This window comes from Struthio camelus, chromosome 4 (assembly GCF_040807025.1).
Source record: "Struthio camelus isolate bStrCam1 chromosome 4, bStrCam1.hap1, whole genome shotgun sequence".
Taxonomy (NCBI): domain Eukaryota; kingdom Metazoa; phylum Chordata; class Aves; order Struthioniformes; family Struthionidae; genus Struthio; species Struthio camelus.
Window position 1 is genome coordinate 40361841 of NC_090945.1, and position 14802 is coordinate 40376642.

General features: G+C 36.7%; 1 protein-coding gene across 1 annotated transcript in view; it reads right to left on the reverse strand.

Annotated features, from left to right (window-relative positions):
* Positions 1-14802, reverse strand: part of PDGFC (platelet derived growth factor C) — a 132337-nt gene that overhangs the window by 45858 nt on the left and 71677 nt on the right. Inside the window, exon 2 of the mRNA XM_068942384.1 lies at positions 8262-8457. Coding sequence (XP_068798485.1) covers positions 8262-8457 — 196 coding nt within the window. The remainder of the gene's footprint in view (positions 1-8261; positions 8458-14802) is intronic.

Consider the following 14802-nt stretch of genomic DNA (forward strand, 5'->3'; position numbering starts at 1 on the left):
TAGTCTACATCATTGGACACAGGCCATGACTCACTGTGTTTTTGTGCCCCTTTGTAGTACACATTTAGTTCTATCTTGTAATAAAGTACTGAGGGGTGGGAGGGAAACTCCATCAATAATGACTGTTCCCAGAGTACCCTAGACAGAAAAAGACCCAGAAGCGCCACACTCGCTTTCAAAGAAAATAACTTCAGTCTACACCATTACAAACAGAGCCAGCTACAGTAATGTGAAACAATTTTAGAAGCAATAAATGAGGATTAGGATCGTTTACCAAAACATTTTGATACTGTGGACACAGTTTACTTTATCCAAACAGCTTGCTTGAGATTGAGAGGACCAGGAAAGAGTTTTAAGGAGCCTGAAATGTTTTCTAAGTTAATGAACATAGTTTCTGCAGTGAAAAAGGAGTACGGGATTATGTCAACTGCACGCTTTTCACTGGCTGCTCTCCTGACACTCATCTTGGCTTTGAAAATAGATTTTAAATAACTTGCTAAGTAATATCCATTATAGTGTCCTCTAGCAAAAATAAATGATGTCACAATTTTTTTGCCATTTATTACTTCTGATGTGAGAAAATAGCATTTTTTTTCCACAAAATTAGAAAACAGAATGCATGAATCTATTGAATCTCCTCTATGTTCATTAAATTCAAATAATATTGTTACAAGTGAACTCATATGAAGGCAATAACCTTTGTATTAATGATCTTTTCTGTAAAATAACTATTCTTAGATAACCAAAGGACTCTGGTGATCTAAGTTCTTAAAAATATTGATTTCCATCCCCACCCTATCTTTAAATCCACTCAACATTTAAACCTCTCTTGAACTGGTGCCACTATTCAATTATCTTATATCAAATGCATTGAACAATTAAAAAAGAATACCACAGATATCAGAAAATTATTCAACCCGGTGCCTTATCCCAGGTTCTGTGGAGTTTTCTACACGCTGCTCCTAAAATGCCACCTTCCAGGTAGCAGTAAAACATCAGTGTTGCTACCAAGGATTTTTATTTAAGTTAGCTATTTGATAATAATTCTTTCCTAGCAGCATTTCAACTAATCTAAAGCACCAGAAAGCTAAAATTCATCCTAGCCATTTAAATCGCAAGACTCCCTTTCCATTTTTGAATAAAATGGTTAAAAAGCAACTTTGCACTATATCTATAATATACGTATGTACGTATATGTATATATTTGTGTGTGTCTTTACATGCACACACTTACATATAAGTAAAAAAAGACTGTATTGTGTATTGAGGAATGACTACTGAGTTCTGAGAAAGAGAACAGTTTTGTTTTGTTTTGTTTTTAATAATTCTAGCTATTAATGGAACTCATGCTGTCCAAATGGATCTGACTCTTAGAACAGAGGTACAATAAATTCTAGCTTTGATAAACTAGTACTGGTACTTTATTAATATGATTTTACTTTTGCTGACATTATAGCCAGTGATATGAGAGAGAGAAATATCATAGAAAAGTAGAAAGTCATCTACACAGAACCCAACCCATCTACACGTGTAGCATCTCAAAGAAGGGGTGGCTAAAACTGAACGTGTTTGAGTTCCAAGACAACAGATGTAATAAATGAGCTTTAAAGACTGGTCTTTGCTGTAACATTCATCTCTGTTTTGAGAGTCTGGTCAATTTGAGTTTTTGGAGGGGAGAGGAGAGAGGGACCCCTCATTGTTTTCTGAATTTTTAAATAGAGATGACAGCAGCATCCCCCTCCCGCAATGAAAAACAAACAAACAAAAGTATAAAAAACAGCAGCCCAGCTACATGAGTAGACATGATCATTCTCTACAGAAGTTTCTCTTTAAATACAGGGTTCATTTAAAGGTCTTTGTCCAGTTACTCAAAGCCAGCTTGAACCTTGTACTTACTTGCCCAAGAGAGAACTTCACCCTCTGTAATCACAGTCTCTTGCAACAAAAAAGTTCTACCAGATGCATTTAAATTGTCAGACAGTAAGAACAGCCTGTCAAGTATCCAGAAAATAGTTTTCATGGGACTCAGACCTTGAATATGGAACTCACTGGCATTAAAAGCTAAGGAACTAACTCTTACTTTGTATGAAGATTTATATTTTTTTCTGAATCAATGCTTGATATCAGTATTTTCTGAGAGTATACATTAATATTGCCTCTACCGTACGCTCCAAGTAGAACAAAGCAAAACAAACAACACTATTTTTTTTCCCGGTAGGTTCTGAAAGAAAAAGATGCCATAATTTTTTTTTCATGTGTGTGTATGGCGTCGATGTGGTTAGGTGCTTCCATGACAAGGGGCTGAGTAGAACTGAAATACCCATTACCATTTCTACTGTAGCAGGTAGGAGCTACAGCTATATATCCATGTTTTACTCCACATGTTAGACACAGATTTGATTTAATTGCAAGAAAGGAAGTTTCACATGCCTTAAGTTATTCATCATGATTTATATTACAGGGAAAGCTCTCTTTAGAAAACTACATAAAAATGTTTCATCTTTTTATTGTGTTTACCATAACTCACCACCGCATAGTATGCATTTGACATAATTTATGTCAAAAAAGACAGCTAAGCAAATATTTCCCTTTTTCATAGCTACTGACTACAAAGACAGTGTTTGTAAGTTTCTTTTTAATTCACTTGTGTCAGTCTTGTCAGACTGCGCCAAATCTTGGAATTTTTTAACCCTCATCAACAATTTCCTAACCACATATTCATTAGGAACACATATGACTGTTCAAGTCATTCGGATTATGGTTTTTGTTTTTAACAAAGAATTTGGATATTTTACTAATCCTAAAGAGTCTATATCCATACTTTTATCTTCATTATATTTAGTCCACATATTTTCCAGGACACACATAAACCTGTAGTTAACATACATATGTATGTATAAAAATATAAATAAATACATAAATAAACATGAACTACAGATGTTGCAGTTATTACATATACATAAATAGCTATTATTACTTTTGTAGTTACTACATATACATGCATATATAAACACATTTATATGTGTATAAACATACACACATGTATCTATATACACCCAGAGTTACATTGTAGTTATATATTTTAAACAGACTGGCAATAATTCAGAAACTTGACTGTCTCACAACTGAACTCAAATTCAAGTGAAGTTACAGTTTGCTACACTGGGTTAAAAAGTGAATATCAACAAACACAATGTGCTGCCAACTTCACTTTACTGCACTTATTACAATTACGCTTAAGAACGCACATGGACTTTACTTCTGCCAGGTCCTGCACTAACATAAAATAAAAAGAGAGCTTATCCTACGAACAGTTTACTAACATAGTGTCAGGGCAACAGTACAACAAACGGATGCAAACAGATGGCAAAATACAAGAAAACACTGGAACTATTCAGGTCAACATTCACAGATAATCTTTGATCACCTGTTAGTCATCATCAAGGCTGCTAAATGGGAAAGGAGATTTTAAACAGCAATTGAAAGAATGACGATAGATCTGTAGCTGTTAACAGGGAGTTCCTCTAATGTTTGTGGGCCAGTGGTGGTGGTGGTGGGGACACTGAGGTGCATATTTGAAAATTCAACAAGTTAGTAGTGGTGGCTTGCTCTTCAGAGCAGCAGATCAGCCCTGAACGGAAAGGAAGTGCTTGGGCTGGGGTAGGAAACGAAGGAAAGTAGCTTACAAAAGCATTAGGGAAAAGGGAGATAGCGAGTTTAGAGCATTATTTTAAGTATCCTCCGAGGAGGTATACTCCTGGAATTAAGAGTTAAGTATATAATTTGACATGAAGGGAAAAAAAGTCAGAGTACTACTCACATAGGTTTTATCCAATGTTAGCACTGACAGCTGCCTTCAGATTAACTGATTTTCTTTGGGTAAAAGCTCTATATATTGCACATATGAGCTAGACAAGCCTTGGGAATTCTTTCAAAGCGCTATATCTAAATGCTTCATTTATATATTTACTACATCAAGAGATTCACATATGCTGCTGCTAAAAACCCCAAATCAAACAGACTACAGTCCATACTTCAAATTATTAGAGGATTGAAGAGAGTTGGAAATGAGTATAGCTATTCTAAAATCAAGATGATGTTCAAATGACATCTATTATTTGATAACCAGTTGGTTCCACCTTCTTTTACTTGTGTGTTATCCTCATAATCTTATCCAAAGTAATTGCACTTTGGATATGTGGCACATTTCTGCGTTTTATTATATACAATAAAAGTCATACAGACCATAATCATCTGATAATTAGAAAGAACAGCTGCCACCATCACTAAGATGAACAATTGTAGGCAGTACGTGCACAAGGAGACAGCGAGTTTGGCATACATTACTAATATAAGACTCTTTCTTCTTCTTCTTCTTCTTCTTCTATTTCAGCTCTGCGATATAACGTTCCAATAAACAAGCGAATCACAACAGCAAAGCCCCGATTAAAGACAACTGTTTCTTCACAGAATAAAGTTAAATCTGTGTTTTCCTAACACAGAGGGGCTAACCAAAACTTTCATCACTGTATATGCGCAGAGACAGAAAGCAACAACATTGGAAATACATTCAGTAATAACCCCTCCTGGTGAAGGAGGCATCTCCCTGATGAAAGCAGCTATCAAACAGAGAAGTCTAATGGCCTAGTCATTAAAAGAGCACAGAAAGGCTAGCATCATAAAAATAATAACCTGTCATATCCAGTGTCTATCCTAGCTGCTGCTTTTCTCCGTCAGAAAGGGTGGACATACAGAATGTAAATCTAGCACCCCTCTGTTAGCTTATGTAAGGAAAAATTTACTGCCAGATCCATCATCTGAACAATACTGTACAAAATAGGCAGAAGACTGCACCCTTTCCCTTTTCTGTTTGTTTGTTTGGTGGACAGTTTTTTCTTTGGAACCTTTTTTCTTTCCCAAGCCACAACTGAAATCAAAGTGCGCAAGTCTGAAATTACTGCAATCTTGTAGAGATTTATGTATCATATCACCAACCAAATGACCTTTATCTCTTCTGAAATGCATACATGGATACAGCTTCCACACAAATTAGAGTTTGTACTCACTTTTGAAAGGACACAGTGGAATTCTTACAACTTTACCTATAGAAAGGATCCCGTGGAGATTAAGTAGAGCTATTCTTAAGGCAGTCAATAGCTACGTGCAAAGCAACGTTGAGATGAACTGCAGAAATTTCAAGCGCATTGCAACTGTAAAACCAGGACAAAAGTCACTTGGAGAAATACAGGCAAGAAGTCAGAGGGTTGTTCCAAAACCCCACAATTTAAACTTTGTTTTCAAAACAGAGTGTACAGCAATTGCATGCGACACTGATGAGAATTAGCATGGCAGCCTCAGTAAGACCCTGCATGCTAACACCTGCTCAGAGTAAGGCTGACTCAAGATGGTCAGCCATAAACATTGACTCTGCAGTAAGAAAAATGTCTTTAGAAATATTGCAAGTTGAATTACAAGTAAAAATGGAGTGGCCAAAAAGCCACGCAGGATAAATCTGATTCAGATTCAGGGAAGTGTTTAAAGCAGCGACGGGATTGGTACCTTCAAGACATCTGCAAAATTTAGTGCCTGTTTTAGAATAAAAGACTTCACAGAATAACTGAAATGTCAAAATTTAAGTTGGAGAAACTCACATGTGTAGGTAAAACTAGTCAGTCAGATGCTGGCTTCTATCCACAGACAGAGACAAAAACGTGCCAAAGCATTCAGTGGGCATCTAAGACATTTCCTATTCACTGCCATCACTTTTTTCCTGTTACAGAATGACATTAAGCAAAAAGTCTCTTATATAGCTGACTGCATTTTTCCCCATGTGCAAGCAATACTTGATAACTGAAATGTAAAAATTGTTATTACCTTAAACAAATATACTCCAGTGTATTCTACTATCAGTCGAATGAACCGACACTACAGGGTGTTACAGCCTACGGGGACTAGAGAGAAGGCTCTTGCAATGCACAAAACATGTAGTTTAAGAGGGAGGTGGAGAAACTGAAAAAATGTGACAATGATCACTGCAGGTAACTCATCAGGTCCTGTTATATACTTTAGATGTGAGAGGAAGATATCCTCACAGAAATTGCACACTGTTGCTAAGAATGTGTATTGTGACCAGGCTGAAGTTTTCACCTAGTTTGAGCCATAGATTAGAAGTAAAGTGTCAGGTCACCATTAGCTGTGCTTATCCTACGGTTAAGCTAGCAACACTACATTTAATTTCATGTCATATCTCATTCTGTCCTCTGTCATATAAATTTGACTACGGAGAAACTGCCATGCACTCTGTGGCAACAATACTGACTTGTGCACTTTGAGATGGCAGAAATAGAGCAAAGTGATAAATAGTATGGGATCCAGTCAATAAAAACCCTTAGATTTTCTACAGAGGGTACCGGAAAGAAGATGGAATAATTTTCTTAAGAACTAGAAGATCTAAGAAATACTAAACCTTAGTGTTATAAAAAGATATTATTCTGATAACTCAGTAAATTACTTGGCCTCTGTAGAATGGTTTTACACAATTAAAACTCTCTGCACTTCTAGAAACAGCTAGCAACAACTACATCCCTCACTTTCTCAGAGGGTCATATCCTCCAAGCCAAAAAACCCAAAGTGTGTCCTCAAAAGTACACAAAACATATCAAGAATTGCCTGCATACAACTTCCTGGCTTCCATGTACAAATATAAGCACGAAAAGATTGTGAGTGAGTGAAGTAAATGGACTTTTTTTTTCTTTTAAATTTGATTAGGATTTTTGTATTCAGCACCTTGTTTACTTAAAATAAATGTACTCCCATTAAAATACTATTCAAGTTATACAATTAGAAATATTTTAACTTATCTTACTTTTTCTTTGCAAGTGGATGAATGAGGCACCCTACCTGGATTTTCTTTCACTTGCCACTTCAGTCTGCCATATGCAAAGAAAAGAAAAAGTAAGCTAGGTTTTCTTTCCAAGAAAAGATTTGTTGTGCAAAGGGAGTGCACCCATTTGAGCAAACATAAGCTGTATAGTACTTCGTATTTTATTATGTTTGACAGGGCCTTGACAATTACTCCCTTCGGAAGTATGATATAAAGATACTTGCGTATCTATTATGAACCTCAGCCCTCAGGGTAAGTGCAAAAGTAACCTCTAAGAAATTCCAATTTCTAACTGAAAAATGTTACAAGGAGACATAAAAACAACCAAAGATCAATAAATCAGAGTAACTGAAAGCAAGCATCAAATCAAATGAGTACACAAAGTAAAACAAAACCAAACCAAAACAAAAAGTCTTGCGTGAAATACCTGTCCAGCCACACATCAAGGCAGGATGTGCTACTCAAATAACATATTTTATTTGTTACTTAACTTACTGAAAAGAGCCCAGAAAACGTACCAGTATTCACACATAGGGTTTTTTAGGACATGTTGCTATGATGGTAGAGATATAGGACATGAATTCAGCATCACTCCCCTTTCACAGGAAGGGTAAACAATGTCAGCCCCTATTGTCACACAATACCCACAAGAAGATGACTCAGTTTGCTTAGTTCAGAACTACATCCATCCTGATGCCTATTATGTCACAGTCTTGTTTCTCTCCCGAGCAGCATTCAGATGCTAATCACAGGAAGGAAGTATGGATTCTATAGAAAACTGGGCCGGTGATTTAACAGACAGAATACTTATTGAAGCCTCATGAAAAAAACAACAATGCCACTGAAGAATGTAAAGTTAAGCTCTACTGCAAGAGCTGTTTTTCACAGAAAGTTGAAAACTTGGTCATTACAGGTCATTGAAAGATTGTACCATAGTTTGGTTTGAACAGGGATGTTGTACTCTGTGTCTTGACCTGAATTCCAGTTCAGGTAACACGCTTACCCAAATTTTCTCTGTAGCATCAAACATTCATTCCTCTAACACTCTGGCAAGGTCATTAAAGATGTTTTCCCATATGTCAAAACTATTGGGGGGGAGGGCAGAGGAAGATTAAACATTTTTACATTTTTGTATCATCCTGTACCTACGGCCACGTCCTGAATGCAGCAGGAAAACGGAGGGACTCCCAAGGTTTCAACTATGAAATTATTTTCTAGCACTAGAAAAGAAAATTGGAAACTAACAGTTTAAAAGACGTATCGTATGAATATGTTGACACACAGGTGCCACATTTTTGCAAAACCTGAGCAATGTTATTTTTCCACCATCTGCATCTCCCTTTCAGAAGTTTCACAAGTTAAAGGAAAAGTAACTTACTTGCAAATGTCATCTTCTGGGTCCTCAAGCCCAAATCTCTCATCAAAAGTAAGCTGTATCCATACATTTTCATCTACCGCTACTAATCTCCACACTAGCACGGTATTGCGTGGGTATGTGTGTGGGAACTTGGGGCTGTGAATACTTCCATTAGTAGTCACCGTAATTATCTTTTCATGTTGAGGATCTTGCACTCCTATAGGAAAGAGAAAAAACAGATGCATCAATTTCTTTTATTTTTCCTGGAAGTGGTTGTATAGTATGCACACATAAAGACATTTTTGTTTTGTTCCTCTTTCTTCCTCCTGCAAGGCATTTCTGCCTTGAAAATATTTATAACAACAACAGACCAGAAAGTGATAAATATTATTTTGCTGGCAAAAAAATTATTCAGACCTAAGCCTCAACTGCTGTTCAAGAAGTAGAGCACAAGTTCAAGTGGAGATTAGAGAGATGAGACTGTGTAGTCCCTTAGACTCAAACACTGAAATGTAAGACTGGTCTCCTCAGAGAAGTCCAGGAGCCCAAGGGACTATATTATGCAGGCTGCCAATTGTTTCAGTTCTTTACTAGTGGAAAGTGCACAGAGATCACCAAGGTACAGAGAGAGGTCTGATCACACCTAATACAGGGGAGATGAACTTAAATTAGTCTCTCCTTCATGGAGATTCTCCTGCACTGGGTCCCGTGATGAGGATTTTCATGACTGCGTCCTCCCTAACAGCTGCATCAGAACAAAATTGTCTTGATACAGGAAAGAATCTGGGACATTCTATTAGAAAGTCACTAAGTGCATGAAATTAGGTATTTACTGATTAGTCCCAATAGTAGGGATTCCTCAAACTTCCTCAGCACTGTTAGACTATCAAATAAATGTAAAAATCAAATGAATGTCTTAGCACGCGACAGCAAATAAAGTCAAAAGAAATAAACCAACTATCTTTGATCTAGATACGTTTTAACATTGTGGCATACAATAGCAAGATCTGTAGTCTACAAAACTTAAGTCCCTAAGCACATCAAATGAAAAAAACTCCTCATGCTACAGCACAAGACTTCTATTGTCTTTTATTTTTTTCTGAGACCCTGTACACAATCAGGTCTGACATTTCAGTCAGCAAATAATAAGAGTCCTCAGAGTTACCTCTTCATAATTTTAGTAACTAAATAAGCTTGTAGTTTTGTACTGCAGAGTTATTCATTATTTTGTTTTCAGCTATTCACTTTCTTTTGCAATTAGTTTTTTTTATCTTTTTTTCCTGTTTGCTTTAAAAACAGCATTATGATGGAACACACATTTGAAGCTATGTAAGATGCCTATTCTTTGGTTTACAATGAAAATACACAATTGTAACCTTATTTTAGCCACATATAAAGGCTGACAGCTAAATGCATGTAACACAAGAGAAGGCCATAGACACAGGATTGCAAATTTAAAAGAATTAATCCGTTCTTGAATGTAATTCAAAGTCTGACAGACTCTTGCCTTCAATTTGTGGTATGAAAGTGGTACATCTTAAGTGGAATTTCTGCTTACATAAAACTTATGAAGTGTGGTTTTGCCAGCATCCACACACAGCTGCAGAGGACTGACAGTCTTGTGTAGAAATAAGAGAGGACAGCATGCAGTAATAAGAGAAAGCACAAAAAAAGGCTGCAAAAGGAGGAGATTCTTAATTTAGACATTTCATGGGGTTTTTGTCAGCTGAGTCATAAGCATTCTTCTGTAATGCATAGTACGTCAGCTGAGCGCTCCACACTAACACAAGAGCCAACAATAATAAAAACGACATTCCCAGAGATTACTACACCAGAGCATTACTTCCAAAGTATGTAAAGGAGCACTGTTTCAGACAAACATGTCAGAGTGTAGTGTCTGACATGACGACACTATATTTAGTGGTTCTTTTTGCCTTTAAAGTACACACAAGATTAGAAATCGTGTTACAAGATATCATGCAAAATATCTTGGTCTTCTTTGGTGTCATCAGGACAGCGATAACAGCACATCAAGTGGGGACTGTAAAAAGTCCAGGCATATCAAATGAGAAGTCACTAAAAAGGGACAAATGAAAGAAGAGGCTTAGGGCAATTTAGTGAACAGAACTTTCAGCATCTCCAGTATCTCCATCTCTTCCCTTTGTAAAGAAAAAAATACCCATTTACTTTAGCATACAACATTGCTCCATGAACATATCAAATTCTCACACACATTACTTGCTCCATTTCAAATATTTGCTTTTTGCACAGTGGAATTTCTTCTCTTTCAAAAGCATTATTTTGTATGACTACAAAAGCAAGTAATTGCTGTCACTAGAGAATGAAGCTTGTTATTTGTCTTCAGATAAGCAGCAATATTCCTTTTCATCCAGTATACATAAACAAATTGTACAATCATACCACGAAAAAAATAGCCTTTTCCTAGCGACATGAAGTGGCCGTTCATGCACGTTCCAAGAGTTTCTTTTGACCAAACTGTGTGCCAGGAGCACAAATAGTCTCTCTTCTTTATGAAACGAGTTTACAATTTCTGCCTTTATTTTAGGAACTTGTTACTCCCTTTTAAATCTAACTGAGATCAATTAAGTTCAGTCAGGTTTACAGTGGTCAGCTGTAACTCCAAAGCTATATACATCAATTCTTGCTGCCATGCTCCATCAAGCATCCATGTTCTATTTTGTATCCAAGCAAAACAGATTATGATCCTATGGACAGCACTGAACAACTCTGGAGAATCAACTTAGGCAAGGATTGAGGCAGGCCAGGCACCATCTCAGCCGGGTGCATTAGCGGACAAGGTAAACGGGGACAGACAAGAACCAGAACAACGCATTTGTGGCTTTAGGAAGGAGCTTCAGCAAAAACAGGCAAGAGGAATCACCTCGGCAGAAAGTTCTAGAAACTGAGAACACTAGACGGGAAAGATCCCTAAGACAACCTCGGGAGACAATATGGCAATGCTCATTAGGAAAGGACAGCACAAACTTACACAGTCTGAAGTTGAAGAATGAGTTGCGGCAGTTTTCTTTGATGTGGTACAAGATACTATCACCAGATTTATATATCTATCAATGTAGAAAGTCTGCCCCTGAAAATTACAAGATTCCAAGCATTCTGACAGCCCTACCATACCCTAACTCTCTCATGGAAATCCTAACACAGACGAAAAACCACAGTATCACAACCCAGATCAGCAGATGCCACTGTAAACTGAAATTCAACCCACTAACGAGACAAGCTCATTCCTGTCTACTTCAAAGTAGGTCTCTTCCCCCATGGGCACAATACATTTCACAAAGATCAGTGCTGACACTTTTTGAAGATAGCAAATACCTCTTCTTAGTACATTATAATCATTACATTTCAGTGAGGGTCACAAGTAAAAATAAGATGCATCAAGTATCAGTCTGGAGACAGGAGAAGAGCTGGAGAAGAGAAGAGAGCATCAAGGAGCAGAAGAATGGCCTGGGTAACCGGCTGCCACCATGAGGGCAGATTCATTCACTTGAGATGCGCCCAGTACCAGTAAAAACCATTTTTAAAAACTTCTTACTGAACCTTTCACATCATAACTTGTTGTATATAAAACATGATGAGAATACTGCTACTCATGCATGATTAGCAGTATTTCATTCAATAGCCCTTAATTGTGAAAATCATGACATTTTAGGCTTTCAGAAATGGCAGTATAAGGCTACCACTGCTTAAAAAAGAAAGTCATGTTTAAACACCGAGAAAGTTTTCAAACTTTAAATGTTTATGGATTAATAATAGAGCTTTTTCTGATAGACAGTAATGTTGTAGTATGTGCAAGGCCTCTGCCTTAAAACAAAAGGTGACGATAACTATTTGTTCACAATTATAAAACTTTGGAGGGTTGCAGGTTTGTTTTATAAGTAAACATCAAAGGATTTCCCAACAACATTCCCATATAGTTTTTACAACACTCCAAATACATTCAGAAACTGAGACTTTGTAGAAGAAAATTCTACTTGAGATGTAACATGCTATTTCTTCCTTTTTTTTACCAGACTTTCAAAAAGCAGCAAGTTTATTTTCACAAATAATAGCTAAAGGAATACAAGGATACCTTTTCCTGACCTTTAGCTTTGGTTCAGTCCTAGGCACTTCATAATCTCCAGGCACTTCATAATCATTATCTGAATGTATCATTTCAAATGATATTCAAGTCTTCCGCCAGGCACAAAGGAAAAAGTGGAAAATGATCTGCTACTGCCAACAGCTCAGTTCACATGAGGAACAGGTATCATGGCAAGAACACTTGATATCATACACATGCTGCTTAGAAGGGACTTCTGGAGATCTTCAGTCCAACCTCCTGCTTGGATTAGAATTACTGCCAACACTACATGAGGTCAGTAATGGCATTTTCTAGTCAAGTCTTGAAAAACAAGGATAGAAATTCCACAGCGTCTTTGGATAGCCTGCTCCACTGCTGCACTATAATCCCAGTGAAGAAATATTCTCCAATGTCCAACCTGAATCTTCCAAGCTGCAATTTCTGGCCACGGGCTTTTTTTTTTTTTTTTTTTTTTTTAATATACATACACACACACACAAAATATACTGCTTGCTACCATCAAGAGGAGTTCAACTTTGTCACATTTGTAACTACTCTTCAAGCATTTGTGGGCATGTTGTTAGACTGCCTCTTTGCTCCCTCTACAGCAGACACTAGACAAGCTCAGCTTCTTCAACCTCTGCTCATTACCTGCCACCAACAAGATACTGAGCTTTCAGCCTGGCAGTTTTTAATTTTCAAGCTACCTAACAGTCTGTTCTTCCAAACCATAACTCCTCAAGTATGAAAAGAGATGCCTTTGAAGCACATTGGGTTTGTTTTCATCATCACCTTTTCAAGTACTGAGCAAATGAAAATTCATAAAGACTTGCTCTATCTCCTGAGATAGCTTTCATAAATAACACGGTTTGTGGCTTTTCTGGGTTAAATCTCTGAGACAAATGTACCCTTCTGTGGTTTTTCCATTTTGAGTCACCTCTGTGCTTTGACATAGCTATCTATTTGAAATCTTGATGTGATTCTCCAAGTATTACTAGTAAATGTATAAAGTGAGATGTGCGCATAACATATCATACACATACATGCGTACACACACACAAATATATGATCTGACAACTATAACAATATGGTAAACTCACATTCTGTCTAGAAATCTGCTAATTTATACAGGTATTTGTTACCTACATTAGCAAATATAACAAGTAAACTCTAAAAGGTAGATATTAAATAACAAATAAGACATACACAGGAGAAATACTACATCTTTTTTTAGAGTACTGCTCCCTCTGATACATAAGTACCTAACACACTTGAAACGGCATGCAAAAAAATTCCCGGTCACAAAACTTCCAATGAATCTGTAGAGGATTTTTTTTTGTTTAAAGTCTACAACTTATTGTATTTCTTTTTGTTCTTCAGTTACCATTTTAGGTTCAAACTTCTGCTGCTGCCTCAAGCAGACCAGCGAATACCATACATTAGCCGCTAGCTAAAGGTCTTTCTCCTTAAGCTTCCCATTATGTAAAGGACTGAGCACAGACGAAGTGAGCAAACAAGCACAAGCTTTCTAACTGATCTTCAGGAACCATGAGTTCTGGCAGTTGACCCAGCTGGAATGGGAAAAAAAAAAAAAGGAAGAATAAGGAAGGGGGGGAAAAGTCAAAAAGAAAAAAAAGCCTTCAGAGAATAGAGCATGAAACTGTAGTAACAGATTTAATAAAGTTTCTAAACAGCTGCATGACTTAATATCTTGTAGAAGATAATTATGACTCATCATACCAGCAAACTTTTTTTGACTCCAAATTGCATCAAGAAATAAAAATGAGTTTATACGTTATAACCTTCCAAGTATTCTGCCAGCCCTTTGCCTAGTACTCTGGCTTCTGCTCAGAGAAGAGGATGGCAATTAAGCAGGGTTTTTTCATGCATAGTAAATCTTTCTGCAGTAAAAGTAAACTCTATTAAGATCTGATTTCAGACCAAATTATTTTGAAAGTCATCTTGGTCCTGAACTTCTCAGCATTTTTTAAAATTAGATAAACACTGTATTTTAGCCAAGTTAAAGAATTTCTTTTGTTAAATGTTAGATGAGGTAACTTTCTACTGTTAACGCATATTCTAAGATCCAATTATTCTAGAGTGTTTCAAAAACATTTAAGTCAAATGTCCACAGGTAAAGTCTTAGCTGCCCTGGCATCAATATTAAAGCTCCCACTGACTTGAATACAAAAGGAATTTCACTTGTATTAAATACTTAATACATCTGGAATAATTATTTCATAATGGACTGATAATAACATCATTTGTTTTTTTCAGCCGTGAGCCAATAACTGTCCTGAAATAAATAGGATTGTCAATATGTTATATATTCGTGTAGTAAATACACATTCCAGTTATTGAAAAATTAACAAAGAGCTCTACAACGCAACAATTAGAAGTGAAACCTATTTTAGTGATCTCTTTTCCCCCTTAAGAATAAAAACAAATATCAAAGTACCA